Source organism: Anabrus simplex, chromosome 8 (assembly GCF_040414725.1).
Source record: "Anabrus simplex isolate iqAnaSimp1 chromosome 8, ASM4041472v1, whole genome shotgun sequence".
NCBI classification, from domain to species: domain Eukaryota; kingdom Metazoa; phylum Arthropoda; class Insecta; order Orthoptera; family Tettigoniidae; genus Anabrus; species Anabrus simplex.
This window is the reverse complement of record NC_090272.1, coordinates 131,175,304-131,189,710: the sequence shown is the minus strand read 5'-3', so window position 1 is coordinate 131,189,710 and position 14,407 is coordinate 131,175,304. Positions and strand designations below refer to the sequence as shown.

The 14,407-nt window shown below is 37.3% G+C and overlaps 2 protein-coding genes across 2 annotated transcripts in view; one reads left to right on the top strand and one right to left on the bottom strand.

Moving 5' to 3' along the window:
* LOC136878890 (dynein regulatory complex subunit 3) overlaps positions 1–6,565 on the top strand; it is a 183,322-nt gene extending 176,757 nt beyond the window's left edge. Inside the window, exon 10 of the mRNA XM_067152470.2 lies at positions 6,277–6,565. Within this exon, the coding sequence (XP_067008571.2) occupies positions 6,277–6,400 (124 nt within the window). The 3' untranslated portion in view covers positions 6,401–6,565. The remainder of the gene's footprint in view (positions 1–6,276) is intronic.
* Positions 6,566–12,849: 6,284 nt separating this feature from the next.
* Positions 12,850–14,407, bottom strand: part of LOC136878891 (enoyl-CoA delta isomerase 1, mitochondrial) — a 204,695-nt gene continuing 203,137 nt past the window's right edge. The window contains exon 7 of the mRNA XM_067152473.2: positions 12,850–13,044. Coding sequence (XP_067008574.1) covers positions 12,899–13,044 — 146 coding nt within the window. The 3' untranslated portion in view covers positions 12,850–12,898. The remainder of the gene's footprint in view (positions 13,045–14,407) is intronic.

Sequence of the window (14,407 nt, the reverse complement as noted above, 5' to 3'; positions counted from 1 at the left end):
TTTTGACTACGACAAAAACAGCTTCATGATCACTAATACCATCTATTACTTCAGTTTCCCTATAGAGCTCATCTGGTTTTATCAGCACCACATCCAGGATATTTTTCCCTCTGGTTGGTTCCATCACGTTCTGAATCAGCTGTCCTTCCCATATTAACTTATTTGCCATTTGTTGGTCATTCTTCCTGTCGTTCGCATTTCCTTCCCAATTGACATCTGGCAAATTCAGATCTCCTGCTACAATCACATTTCTTTCCATGTCGTTTCCCACATAGCCAACTATCCCATCAAATAACTCCGAATCCGCGTCAGTGCTACCCTTTCCCGGTCTGTACACTCCAAATATATCAAGTTGCCTATTATCTTTAGAAATGAGCCTTACACCTAGAATTTCATGTGTCTCATCTTTAACTTTTTCGTAGCTTACAAATTCTTCTTTCACCAGAATGAATACTCCCCCTCCCACCATTCCTATCCTATCTCTACGATGCACACTCCAGTGCCGTGAGAAAATTTCTGCATCCATTATATCATTTCTCAGCCACGATTCAACTCCTATTACAATATCTGGTAAATATATATCTATTAAATTACTTAATTCTATTCCTTTCTTTACAATACTTCTACAGTTCAACACTAACAATTTTATGTCATCCCCACTTGATTTCCAGTTCCCTGTTCCCTTATCACCACTCCCTAGGCCATCCTGTTTCCCTGAATGTAGCTCCCTATTACCCTTCCAAACAAATTTCCTAACTTATACGTACCACTGCGGTTTAAGTGAAGGCCATCTGAGCGCAGATCCCTATCTCCTACCCACCCAGATATCAGATATTTTGAGATAGCAAATCACTCTGCATAACATATATCTAGTACTAGTACCAGTCTTGATCTATGGAGTAGGAGGAATATTGATAAGAGCAGCTAAGTCATTTCCTATCAACTGAAATGAGATTTTCTTCATAATTACTTATAAGACTAGAAAGGATTAGATAATATAATGAAGATATATGACAAAAACAAAGTTTGGAAAAAATCATGAAAGAAAGGCTGGAAATTAAAACATTGCAATGGTGTGGTCATGTGAAGAGAATGGCTTAAAACAGAACACTACAAGCATAATTTTGCTATACTCATTTCTACAAACCATCAGTGAAGGTAGAGTTTTAGGGAAATGAATGAGGAGGTGACTGATAACGTAATTCATTCAGAATTTGATCAATGAAGCAAAATTTGACTTATACACCAGCATGAAGAGAACTGCTGAAGACAGATAAAGTTTCAGTGACAGACCTGGCTTTTAGGAGCAGATGATGATTGAAGATTGTATTAGTAACTAGTTTGATCCATTACAGAAGAAAATATGCAAAATTATCCAAGATATCTCCTTTAACCAATGAAAGAATGAACATTTGTGATTAATTATGCTCAGACAAAAGTACTATAAACGCTACTCTTTCATCCACTCTTTATCATACGATATTCAATGGTTTGAAAACATAGAATGTGGGCTTATACTCAACAAAAGCAAATTTACAGGCTTCCTTTTTATTCCCATAAATGTCTCTCGGTTGAAGGTTGCCACAATGGACAAAGCATAATGAGACAATGAAATTTATAATTTTGGCTTACAGTGATACTTTTGTTGATTACATTATTCGTATAATGTTGTTAAAGTACAAGAATTATAATATATAACATTGATTTCTAAGCAATAAAATTGAACCTTTTACTATTTCAAGACCAATAGAATACTCATTACAGCTATATTCATCTTTCATAGAGGATGATTATCAGCAGTTTGAAGTGATACATACCGTATTTTCGCGCATAATGAACACACTTTTTTAAATGTAAAATACTACAAGCAAAAACTTCAGATGCATAAATTATTCAAGGAATTTAGATATTTAAAAAATTATTTACATTGTATTCATATTTAAAAGATTTGCAGTTATCATCATTTGGCATAAAATTACAGCATGCAATTTTTTTTCTGAATAGTCAAAGTTGGATGCATGGGTTTGAAGTACTGTCACTGAAAAATAGTCTCCCCGTAAATAGCTGACAGTATGACCTGAAGTGAAATAAATATGAACTAACAAAAGGACAATTCATTTAAGTACATAATAATGACATTCCGGCAAAAAAAACTTACCTTTTATAGGCTACTGACTTCGAATTCACTACCAGCACTGGAGGAAGAATTGCTGCTACTGTTATCACTGCTCAAGTCTCTCAATAAGAAGTCATCTTCACTTCCTTCTAACGTATTTGAGATTCCTGTTTTCTTGAAGCTCTTTTCAATCACTTTTGAAGAAATTGTGTCTCAAGCATGCAATAATATCCACTCACAAAGGAGTTCCACAGTTGGCTTCCAAATCTTGCCTCTTGGAGTAATTTCGTGCACACTTCCTGCCATCCAGCACTGATAGATTTTTTGCACATTGCCCTTGAATGGTTTATTTGTTGAAATGTCCAAGGGTTGAAGTACATCAGTCCACCAGGAATCACTGCCAAATCAGCTTTCATGGTTTCCAATAATTTCTTAGTGCCTTCTGTCAGGTGGCTATGAAAACTGTCCAAGATGAGAAGGGCCGGGCATCAAAGGAGGGACCTTGCTCGATTTCCCCAAACTGTTTGTATCCAATCTTGTACGAGTGACATGTCCCTTTATCCTTTATCTTGGATACGAACGTGGATCCCTTGTGGAAATTTTACTTTAGGCATTGTTTTTCGCTTCCACTAGTGCGTGCAATAACACTCGATGTTCCTTTCTTATAGATTGATCAACTTTCTGGCATATTGAAACCGATTGGTGTTCTAATCTGCATTTACTGTTTGGGGGAGCCAAATATTCCTTCACTTTATGCTTCTCTATCACAAAGCAATTAAAATCAATTACTTTTTGCTTGAAATTATTCGCATTCTTTAGCATAATGTTGTTCTTCCTCAAAGAGAAAGTCCATTTCTCTTCATAGCCTTGGCTAACCTTAAAATCCGAGACACTGATTCCATGTGCAGCAGCTACTTCTCGTCCTTTAAAATACAGCATTTTGTGAGAAATGGCATATCCATCCTTGCATAATGAAATCAATATTTAAGCAGATCCTCCTCTACTTGCAGAAACTTGCCACTTTTTGGTCCGCAAAATGCTTTGTGAGACTTGTTGGTCACTTGAAGTGCACTTTTCTGTTTCCGCCAGAGCGTATGTTTCATTCGGACACTGAATACCTGTGGCCTGCTGCCCTATTCCCATATGTTTCAGTGTAACTGATCACCGCAAGTTTATATGATGCAGTATTGCTCGAATACTTACTCATTGTGGATTCATTCAATGGCATATGGCTCCCAAAGAGGCCTGGTGCAGGTCTTTCGAGTTGACACCGTATAGGCGACCTGCACGTCTATGAGAATGGGGCCCTACCTAAGATGAAATCTGTTGGTGAAGGTGGCACAAACAACGAACCCTGAGTCATAGGAATTTACTAATGAAAGTTGAAATCCCTGGCCCAACCGGAAATCGAACCCGGGCCCTCCTGGACCAAAGGTCAGCACACTAACCATTTAGCCATAGAGACAGATTCTGGATTAACAAATAACTTTTTCTTTTTTGCTATTTGCTTTGCGTCGCACCAACACAGATAGGTCTTATGGCGACGATGGGATAGGAAAGGCCTAGGATGTGGAAGGATGGAAGGAAGCGGCCATGGCCTTAATTAAGGTACAGCCCCAGCATTTGCCTGGTGTGAAAATGGGAAACCACGGAAAACCATCTTCAGGGCTGCCGACAGTGGGGCTCGAACCCACTATCTCCCGATTACTGGATGCTGGCCACACTTGAGTGACTGCAGCTATCGAGCTCGGTAAACAACTTTGAGATCACAGAAAATGCATGTACTGTACCCGAAACACTCACAAAATATGTTTGTATCAAACTGGAAGAGAGCAACACTAGTCACTTCTGCACTGATTCATTATGTAGCAGCTGTTGAGCATCTATTATTATTATTATTACTATTATTATTATTATTATTATTATTATACCTGTGGCCTGCTGCCCTATTCCCATATGTTTCAGTGTAACGGATCACTGCAAGTTTATATGATACAGTATTGCTCGAATACTTACTCATTGTGGATTCATTCAATGGCATGTGGCTCCCAAAGAGGCCTGGTGCAGGTCTTTCGAGTTGACGCCGTATAGGCGACCTAATAATAATAATAATATAGGGGAATAGAAAAAATATGAACTTAAAACCAAATTAATGCCATGTGCGCATTGCAAAAATTTTAACTTAATGGTCCTCCAAACGACAACTACGGAAGGATGTGTAAACGTTGAAGGAACCCTACTAGACCATGAGATCGTATCTTGTTGTAGGGAAAGGGAAACACGCAGCAACCACTCTTAAGCTCAAAAGTATTAAAAACCTAAAGTACAACATCAAATAGAAAATAAGGCCAGCAAATAATGTAAAAAAAAATATTTTTTAAAAAATCTTAACACTGAACAGAAATACATACTAACAGACTACAGCTCTTCAGATAGTGGGTTATACAAACTTCTCAGGATTACTGGGGGCGAACTCAAAGAAAATAAAATTTACATAGGTTGCAAATTTAGAACAAAATAAGAGTTGCGCCTCCAAAAACACAAATGCTGCTATGGCTGTCCATCGAGGCACAGTCATTCAAAAATGAAAAATTGGTGAATGTGGAGGTCTAGAGGAAAACTCTGTTATGCGAAAACAAATTACATTACCACCGAACGTGACATTAAATAAGAAAAGGCCGAAACACAAGAATGAATCTAAATTAAGTGAAAAACAATAACATAGCGCTTACCGTGAGAGACCGGGTACCCCCAGATGGGGTAGACCCCGAGCGCGTGTGCTCGCTAGGTCAGTCAGATGGAAAAGATGCAGGACACACGCATCGCACACATGAGGAGCCCAAGACCAGAAATCGTGCAATCACAAGTAGACCAATAAAACCACGGAACTTCCCCAGACCTCCGTATTCACCAATTAAAAATGTTAATATACTGGCCAATAGACATAGTTCTTATTGGGACCAATATAAATTCTACATTTTTAATGATAAAGTTTTTTACAAGTTCTCGAACATTTCAATTGCGATACAAAAGTTTTTATCAGCGGAAACCGCACGTGCGGTATAGGCTGCCTAAATAATAAAGACCCTTTTAAATTTTTCAAACACATTTCAAAATGACAATACAATTTAGTTCAGTAATTCTCCTTTAGAGTTCATGTTATTCATAGGCCTAAATTTAAAATCTTAATAATAGTAGTAGTAATTTTGTCCAAACCTAAATAATTTCTTCGATGGAAATAATTTTGCACTCAAATAATTTTGCAGTTCAAAGATCCCATTTAAACCATAAATGAATACTTCATAAAACCAAATTACGTTTCTGATTATTCCAAGTCTTGGCTATCTGACCACAGGTGACACATTCACTGAACTAGTGCAGTGGTACTTCCTACTGGCAGATAACAGCACGTTGCGCAGTATTTGAAATGCCTAGTTTTACAATAGGAAGCATGCTACTTGAGTAGTTGACATCTTTATTTTGAAATGCATCCAGAACTGCGTGAGGGATGATCGAAGAAGTGGATGCATCAAATACGGGAACATTTCTTTTTCTCCACCTTGGACACAAAAATATTGGGATGCATAAATTATGCAAGGGTGTTAATTATGTGAGAAAATACAGTATGTACACATCGAGATTTCAGGTACAACTCATCCCTAACATAATATGACAGCCTAAAGGCCTGCCACATTTCTATAAAGGAGAAGTGACCTGCCAGGCATCAGCTTCATAATCAATAACCCTTAATCCCTCATTTTGTAGAATCAGGAATTCATCCATCTGTCCACTTTTCCCATGTCCTCTACTTCCATTTTCAGTGCTTTATACTGTTTTGGACAATCATCTTCACTCATTCTCTCAGTGTGGCCAGTTCACCTTGATTTACACCTTGACATTTCTTCACTTACTTTGCCTAACTATAACTATACTGTATACTGTACATCCATCAATTGGACTCTGTCCTTTCATTAGTTTTGTGAGGCCTACTATTTACTAGGGCAAGGCCTGATACACATTTTCTTGAATCATACAACATTGCAATGACATATTTAGAAACTATAAAGCAGTCATATTCAGTGAACTGATTACATTTCTCTGTCCAATAATTTTGTTGCTTATACATGTTTTGGAAATATATCCTTTTATATTTGTTACAGAGATGAAGTGAAACGGAACCGAATGAGAGTAACTGAGATCAACCATTTTCTAGATGTTCAACGAGAAGAGTTTGAGGAGTTGCAGCTAGAAACTGAAGGGTTCACTATGAATGTTTTGGACTGAAATTGAGATATTAAGATTGCAATAAAACTGTATTTCTAGATATATCAGATGCTAGTCTCACTAACTATATGTATGACAATTGACACTGAAGAAAGTAAAAGAAAATTACTAATGACCTTTACTGACCACAGATACAAATTTCGTTAATTCCATTAATTGCATGACATAACAGTGTAAATGACAAGTGAAGCAAAAATACAGTTTAAAAAAAGGGGAGATGATTTATTTTCACAACACAACTCCCATGAATACTTGCATGTTCAAAAAATTCCAGTATTTTCTTCACTGTGTGCTGATGAAAACTGACCAAAATCAACTGATGACCTTTGTTTAGGATGTCCTTTTGAAATCAATTAATGATACATGAGAAGAAACAGAACTCAGTGTTCCAATGGACATTAGACTACCAGAGAAATGACAGAAGAGTGCAATATTTTGATTGATTCATATCACAAGATCCTGATACAAAATGTGGAAATGTGATGCATTACATTTAAGTTTGCCCCATGATTAATAACCTAGGAGCAGAAAGAAAATTTCATCGTGAGGCAAGCCCTGATACACACAGTTTCTTACTGGTACAGCATTGCATGACATATTTTACATATTTTACAAATTTTAGATCACATAAATGGGGGCAAATCAAGTCATTTGTTCCTTTCCGATACTTACAAATGATATAGCTGTTGATTCCCATGATTTGTAAGTTGATTACAAATGAGGAAAACATTTCTCTTAACCCTCTGTACTCCAATCACTTTTGCAACTTCACTGTTAGCCTAATAACTTTTCAAAATTTACTACAGAGAAACACCATTAAGAAGATAACTTATTTTATGCTTTAATAATAACACAATTATTATTTAGCATTTGGCTGTACATATCAACAGTAGTCAAAAATAAAATATGTATCTACGTTATTTACAGTTTGACTTTCAAGTTGTTAATAAAGTCTATTACAGCTGGACCTGCTTCCACAAAGTCACTGAAGTTGCCACTATAGGAATACATCGGGCAGTCATTCACTATGTGCCGTATGGTCTGTCTGGGAGCACCACAAATGCATTCTGGCAAAGGAATATGTCCCCACTTGTAGAGAAGATCTGGACATCTGCCATGATTTGTTCTTATCCTGTTCAGTGTTGACCACGTTTTCCGGGGTAGGTGAAAGGCACTTGGTGGTGCTGTGGTGCTTGTGATGTCTTGCAGCTGACATGGAGTGGTTTTTTACCAATTCTTCCTTCCAGGTTTGCAAGAGGTTGAAATTATTGTTCACCAAGGTGTCTCGCTGTCAAGATGGAGGGGTTCTGCGAATGTAAACGTCTGGCTTCAGCAGCAATGATGTCCTGGTGTACTGGTAGATGGTCGTTTGCATTTATCTTCTTATACTCCTGGAGTAAGGCGTGTTTGCGTTTGAGTTCCGCTGGTGGAATGTGACTCAGTGCTAGTAAATCAAATGTAGGTGTTGATTTTACTGCGCCTGATACAATTCTCATTGCCTGATTCAATTGGGCATCCACAAGTTTGGTATAGCTGCTATTGAGCCACACTGGAGGACAGTACTCAGCTGTTGAGTAGACCAAACTGAGGGCGGTGGTGCGTAAAGTGTCAGCAGATGAACCCAATGTAGTGCCCACACAGTTTCTGAAGTATGTTGTTTCTAGACTTCAGTTTTTCAGCCGTTTACTTCAGGTGTTTCTTGAAGGAAAGGGTTCTATCTAATGTGATCCCCAGATAGTTTGATTCATTGATGTGGGTAAAGCGATTTTTACCCAGGTACACTTCTAGTTCATGATTAGCTAGCTTATTGCATAAGTGGAAACATGTCACTGTAGCGTCCATTTTTGGAAGTGTTACTCACGTCCATAGGTTTAACCCAAAGATACCCAACACATGTCCCCTGGGTGGTGCTAAGTGAGCAACAGCCTTCTGGTGGCCAAACAATCTTAGTGATCTCCTGGCCAATTTATGTATCAATATCAATAATAACACAATAACAACAACAATGACAATAAGAACATCAAAACCAATTGGCCAGGTCAGGGCTAGCTCACGGTCCATTTGTAACATTGTCAACTCGCCTCCCACGCATTTGTCATTTACTGCTGCTTTCTTCCCGATGTTTGACATCCGCACGCTGCCACAGCTACGGGACTATTGTCAGCCGATTACCTGCATCAAACCTGGATGACATCATCGTTTCTAGTGCCATGTGTCTTGATATCCCTTCTCTAACTGGCCTATATAAGCAGCGCTCTTTGCCTACTACTTTGAGGCGTTCTTCAGCTGTTGGAGAGAGGGGAACATCTTTGTGCTATGCTGCTGTAAATTTTCACTTCAATATGGGACTTTACTATTCGACCATGGGGTATTTTAAACTTCTCATTTGTAAACTTCACATGGCTATATTTTCGGGTAGTTGCACTCGATCATTATCAATAAGAGAGAAGTGGATTTCTAATTCCTTTAACTTATACGCTGTTGGAATTTATGTGATGATGAAAATTATTTTGTCATTACACTCAAAAACCCTTTCATACTCTTGTGCTTTAAATATTTTTGTACTTTCAAGATCTCTTATACTCAACCTCTGGACTGGTAACTTCATTCTGTTGGGCTTAAATGCATCTCTGCTCTATCGAGTGTTTTCTGGAACTTGTCATTTGCTATAATGCACTATTCTCTATTCGGGTCAAGTTGTATGGTATCCCTGGACTTGGTAATTTAAAATCTTGTTCTTTGGTTCATTCTCCTATTCAATTGTTTTTCCTATTCCCTAGTGTTTCCTATTACTCGTACAATTGGTTGGGAAACATCTTTGTTATCTCATGTAACGGTACCTGTTTGTTTATTGCATTCGGATCAAATCCAAGTCATGTTTATGTACCTGATATCTGTATATGTTCTAATCTTCCAATATTTCTTGTTGTTGTACTATTCCTGACTTCGTGTGTCTTGTGTTTGAATACATCTGTTTTGTTCATCCGAAATTGGCAATTCTTGTTCATCTGCTAGTGGCCTTGTATTTTCCTAACAACTCGTACTTATTGCTATTTCAATCCTCCCCTTTTGTACCATCCACAGTTATTCTCTCATTGCCCAGCACATTGTGAACATGTCGCTTCCACAATCCTTTTTTCTACCTTTCGTGAATAAATAATAATAATTGTACCAGGAGGTACACCTCAACCCCGTGCATTTAAAGGAAGCGCCTTGAAGAATGCTATCTAACATACAAAACTTGAAACACCTAGTGCAAGAAGTTGGGATGTTGATCAACAGATGTCACTACTAAAGTGATAGAGTAATGTGTTATTTTAAGGTTTCCTAAACTTACTGGATGTCTTTTGTTTTTGTTTTGGTGTATCACAGTTTGCAACAACTATTTCAAGAAATTTGGACTTGTCTCTTTAGATGTCTCTATTTAAGAACCGATGTCATGCACTCTGAGGCAAAGTGGAATAACTAGAAAATTAAAGAAGTTTTTTTCTGGTTATAGGTTTTCTGAACTGAATTGACTTTCCTTATTTTTCATACTTCAAGGTTTGCAACACTTCCTACTCATCCTGTCAGCTCGGGAGTCTGGCCAATCATAATTTTTGTGTATTAAATTTTCAGCCAATCATAGGCTTCTTGTAACTTTTTGACTGTCCAATAAAAATGAGAGGGTGTGTTCGGATTTACTCCAGAGCCTTCTCAAACCTTCCTCCCAGGTATAAAAAGCTGTCGCTTTTTCGAGTTAACTTGTCTTATTGATCGTCGCATTACTGAGTGTGTTGTGTTAAGAGAGGAGGCGGGGGCTCACCCATTGGCAGGCAGAACATCAGCGAGGTAATGGCCACCATCTTTCTAACTCAGTAGTTATCTCCACACGCCGACCCGAGGGGAAGGTTCCCTATCTTTAGTAATGTACCCATAAATTTTCTAAAATGTAAACCTTTCTTTCTGCTCATGTGATAGTTCATGTAAGTCACAAGTACTTAACTGTAAATCGAGGATGGAGAGTGTGTTACCCTCTCGAATTCACCTTCAATTAATCTTGAGGTGACTACGATTTTTGTAACGGTCTTTCACTTGTAAATTGTAAATTTACTTGTCCATCTAGTCACCACAGTAGTTTGGATTAGCCTCTGTATCATCAGGCTGCAAGCCTAAGCAGGATTTTAACCTTTGATTTCAAGGGGAGCAGGTGTACGCCTCCATACATTTTTGAGTTTGGGCCAATAATTAAACCTGTTCTTTCTCACGAAGGCCTGGTAGTATGGGTACTCGATACCCCTGTATTGATTCTTAAATACAACGGCTACAGTCGTGTCAAATGTAGGTTGTGCCTAGAGAGGCCAGAAATTGTAAAGTATTGTGCAAAGGTAAAAGTTAAAGTTGCCTTGAGTAGGCCGCAAGAGTTTGGGAGCGCAGCCTCCTTGGTAGAATTTGTAGAGCATGTAAGCCCTTTTCTTGTAATGTAATAGATATTTGTGCCACATCAGGTGGCAGATTTCTATGAGGATGGAATTCAGAAACTGGCTTCATGATATGACAAGTGCCTTAATACGCCTGGAACTTACGTTGAGTTGTAGTATAAGGCGCAGGCTTGCATGTAAAAAAAGAATTGTTTAAAAATTTGCATTACCTTTTTCTATAGCAAAACGGTACTTACTTTAAAAAAACAAGTCTCGTATTTCTTTATATCATGTCAGACGCGGAGTTACATATATAAAGCTGTACAAAAAATTGTCTATAGAAAAGATGAAAAGAAATAAAAATAAACTATGCACCAAAGGTTCATACTGTGGTGCACCAGAAATTAGCAATGTCAAGTGCATTCCTTGTTGCCTCAAGCAGCTCTTTCTCAGTACATGTTGCAGGACAAAGACGACATTCTAGCAGATGGGCCATAGTCTGCACTTCACCACAGCCACACAAAGCAGAATCCACCAAATATCCCCACTTGTGCAGATTGGTCTTGCACCTGGTAACACCCAGCGCAGCCTATTTAAAGATTTCCAAGTCATCCAATACTCCACGAAGGTTGTATATCACTTTGAGATTGTACATCCAGGTGTCTCCTGAGCAACAGACCTAGACAGCTGATTCTCTCACAGCAGAAGCAAAGAAGTTATCAAAGATGTGTACAAAGGATATTACTTACCTATAATGACATGCAGTTGAAACCTGGATAATGATCAGAGAGATGAGATTAGAGTACAGGTAGCTGAAATGAAATTCCTGAGGGGTATGGTACAGAGGACAAGGAGGAATAGAATGAAAAATGAAGACATATGAAAAGAGCTAAATGTGCAAAAACTAAATGATAAACTAGAACATAATAGATTGAGATGGTCTAGGCATGTTAAGCAGATGAGAGAAGAAAGACTGCCACAGCAAACACTGAAAAGACAGATGACAGGAAAGAGAGGACAAGGAAGATTATGATAGATGGACTCTGTGAAGAAGAGTGTAAGACAATGGAACCTGGACTGGAATACAGTGTTGGATGAGAGATGGTACAGAGAGAGGATTAAGTGGAGAGGAACCATATTTGCCCCAACTGTCAGCTGAGAAAGGGAAAATGATGATGATAATGATGGTGGTGATGATTTTACTATCTCACAGAAGTCTATAGTCTGTGTCAAATGGGAAGCATTTTGGCCTCGAGAGGCAACTCAGAATTGTCGAACCAAGTGGCTATGTCATGACATTATCTCACCCACTTAATGCATTGTATTCCATGGAAAATTTCACTATGTTTATTATCACTTGTGCCACATAAATTGACTGCAATGGAATCAGCTTCTCATCTGACACAGACTGTGGTACAGATCGTGTGGAGTCAACCTAGACACTTTGCACTACGTTCTTCAATTCCTGCAACGATTTAACAATGCTTATTGTCATCAGTAGATCTGATCAGACTAGGGATCATTCCTTAAAACCTGAGAAGGACTTGCGGTACCACACGGTAACAGTGCGTACTACTATTGATTTTATCCTAATTATCGAAAAAGGGCACCATAATTACGGCAACATTGCAATTGAATGAAAGATAGACCTTTTAAGAATCATTTAGTACAGTAAAGTGTCAGTGTTGTGTTGTGTTGTGTTGTGTGCCACATTTAATTAACTATGCTTTGAATTGGTGTGTCCTTTTATATGAAGCGACAATGTCTGATCATCTGAGGTAAGTAGCATTATTGACTGAACAAGAAAGTATACACAAAGTTTTCAACGCATGAAATGTGTTCATAATAGATAAAAGGAATGCCAAAAATATCAATAAATACTATAATTTTTCATTAGCTTGATCTGGGAAGAGAAAAAAATATGCTGGTACTGTATAGTACTGCATGTCCTTTACAGTAGCATTTCATGTTGTTCTGTTACATCTTCATTTTTATATTACTATGTGAATTGCTAAAAAAGTTAGGTTTCATCAATATATGAGTCTGACCTGTACATATTTTTATTACAAACTTCAAAAGCTACAGTGTGTTCACAAATTCAAGCGTAGCAACCTGATAATTTAGTTTCCCTCTCCAGTGACCACATCTTGAAGGAAGTATTACATACAGTGGAAGAGGATGACATGGAAGTAAGGGGCATATACCCTGAGCCTCTGGATGCAGCTATATATTCTGATGAGGACTCTGCAAGGTAGGATGAAGTGGGGGTATTAGTAGACAATCTTACAGGACGGCAATTGGGCTCACTAACCGAAATTGTTTCCAGTGATGGACAAGATAAACAGTGTTAAAAACTTCATATTTGGTCCGTATTGAAAGGAGATTAACACATAACAAAAGAGAGTATAAATGATCCAACTTTATACCAATACAAATTGTGTTGTTAATACAAAATCACAACATTTTTATTAGGGACCGGTTTCGATGTCTTTGGACATCATCCTCAGCCATAACAGGTTAAATGAACAAAGATATATATCTTACAATACAGAATATAAACCATTAATAATGAGATAATATAAAATGGGAGAAATATACAACATGATGCTCAAGAATTATTTTTACGAAATGTACAAGTTAAAACTTGATGGTCAGATAATAAAATAGGAATGAAAATGTTATCACTAGTTTAAAAAGTGTACCAAGTTACAAAATTTTTCCATAGAGGAACAACAATTACGACAATTTTTCTACACAGGAACTACGATTTACGTCAACTTTCAGACGTTAAAAAATTTCTATTTATGCCATGCTCAAAAACTTTGAAATCACATAATGGCAAAGACTTTTTAAACTAGTGATAACATTTTCATTCCTATTTTATTATCTGACCATCAAGTTTTAACTTGTACATTTCGTAAAAGTGATTCTTGAGCATCATGTTGTATATTTCTCCCATTTTATTTTATCTCATTATTAATGGTTTATATTCTGTATTGCAAGATATATATCTTTGTTCATTTAACCTGTTATGGCTGAGGATGATGTCCAAAGACATCGAAACCGGTCCCTAATAAAAATGTTGTGTTTTTGTATTAACCCAATTTGTTTTAATATAAGATGGATCGTTTATACTCTTTTGTTATAAGATAAACAGTGTGATGGTCCTCTTGAAGAGGATTTCTTGTTAAGTAAAAGGCCTAAAAAAATACCTCATATCCTCTCAACATGGGCCAAAGATGAACTTCATACTGAATTCTTACCGTATCCCTGAATCCAGACTACTTCTCACCCTGGGATAAGTCAGTCACTGAGATATTTCAGTACTTCTTTCACAAAGAATAAAAATTCCATAAGTGGAACAGTTGTTAGAGTTAACTGCAAAGAACAGACATGTGTAATGTGAAGAAACAATTTTCTGCTGGTTTCCTTATAACAGTAAACCAAATACAGCCCAATTTTATGGACAGTTATAAATAATAGTCTACAAATATACTCTATTTTAAAATTGTATATGCCTAGCCTATATTTTTCTGTAAATATATTTTCAAGGTTTTCTCATCCAGGTAAAAGACCATATGCAGTAAATTATTTTTTTAATTTATTT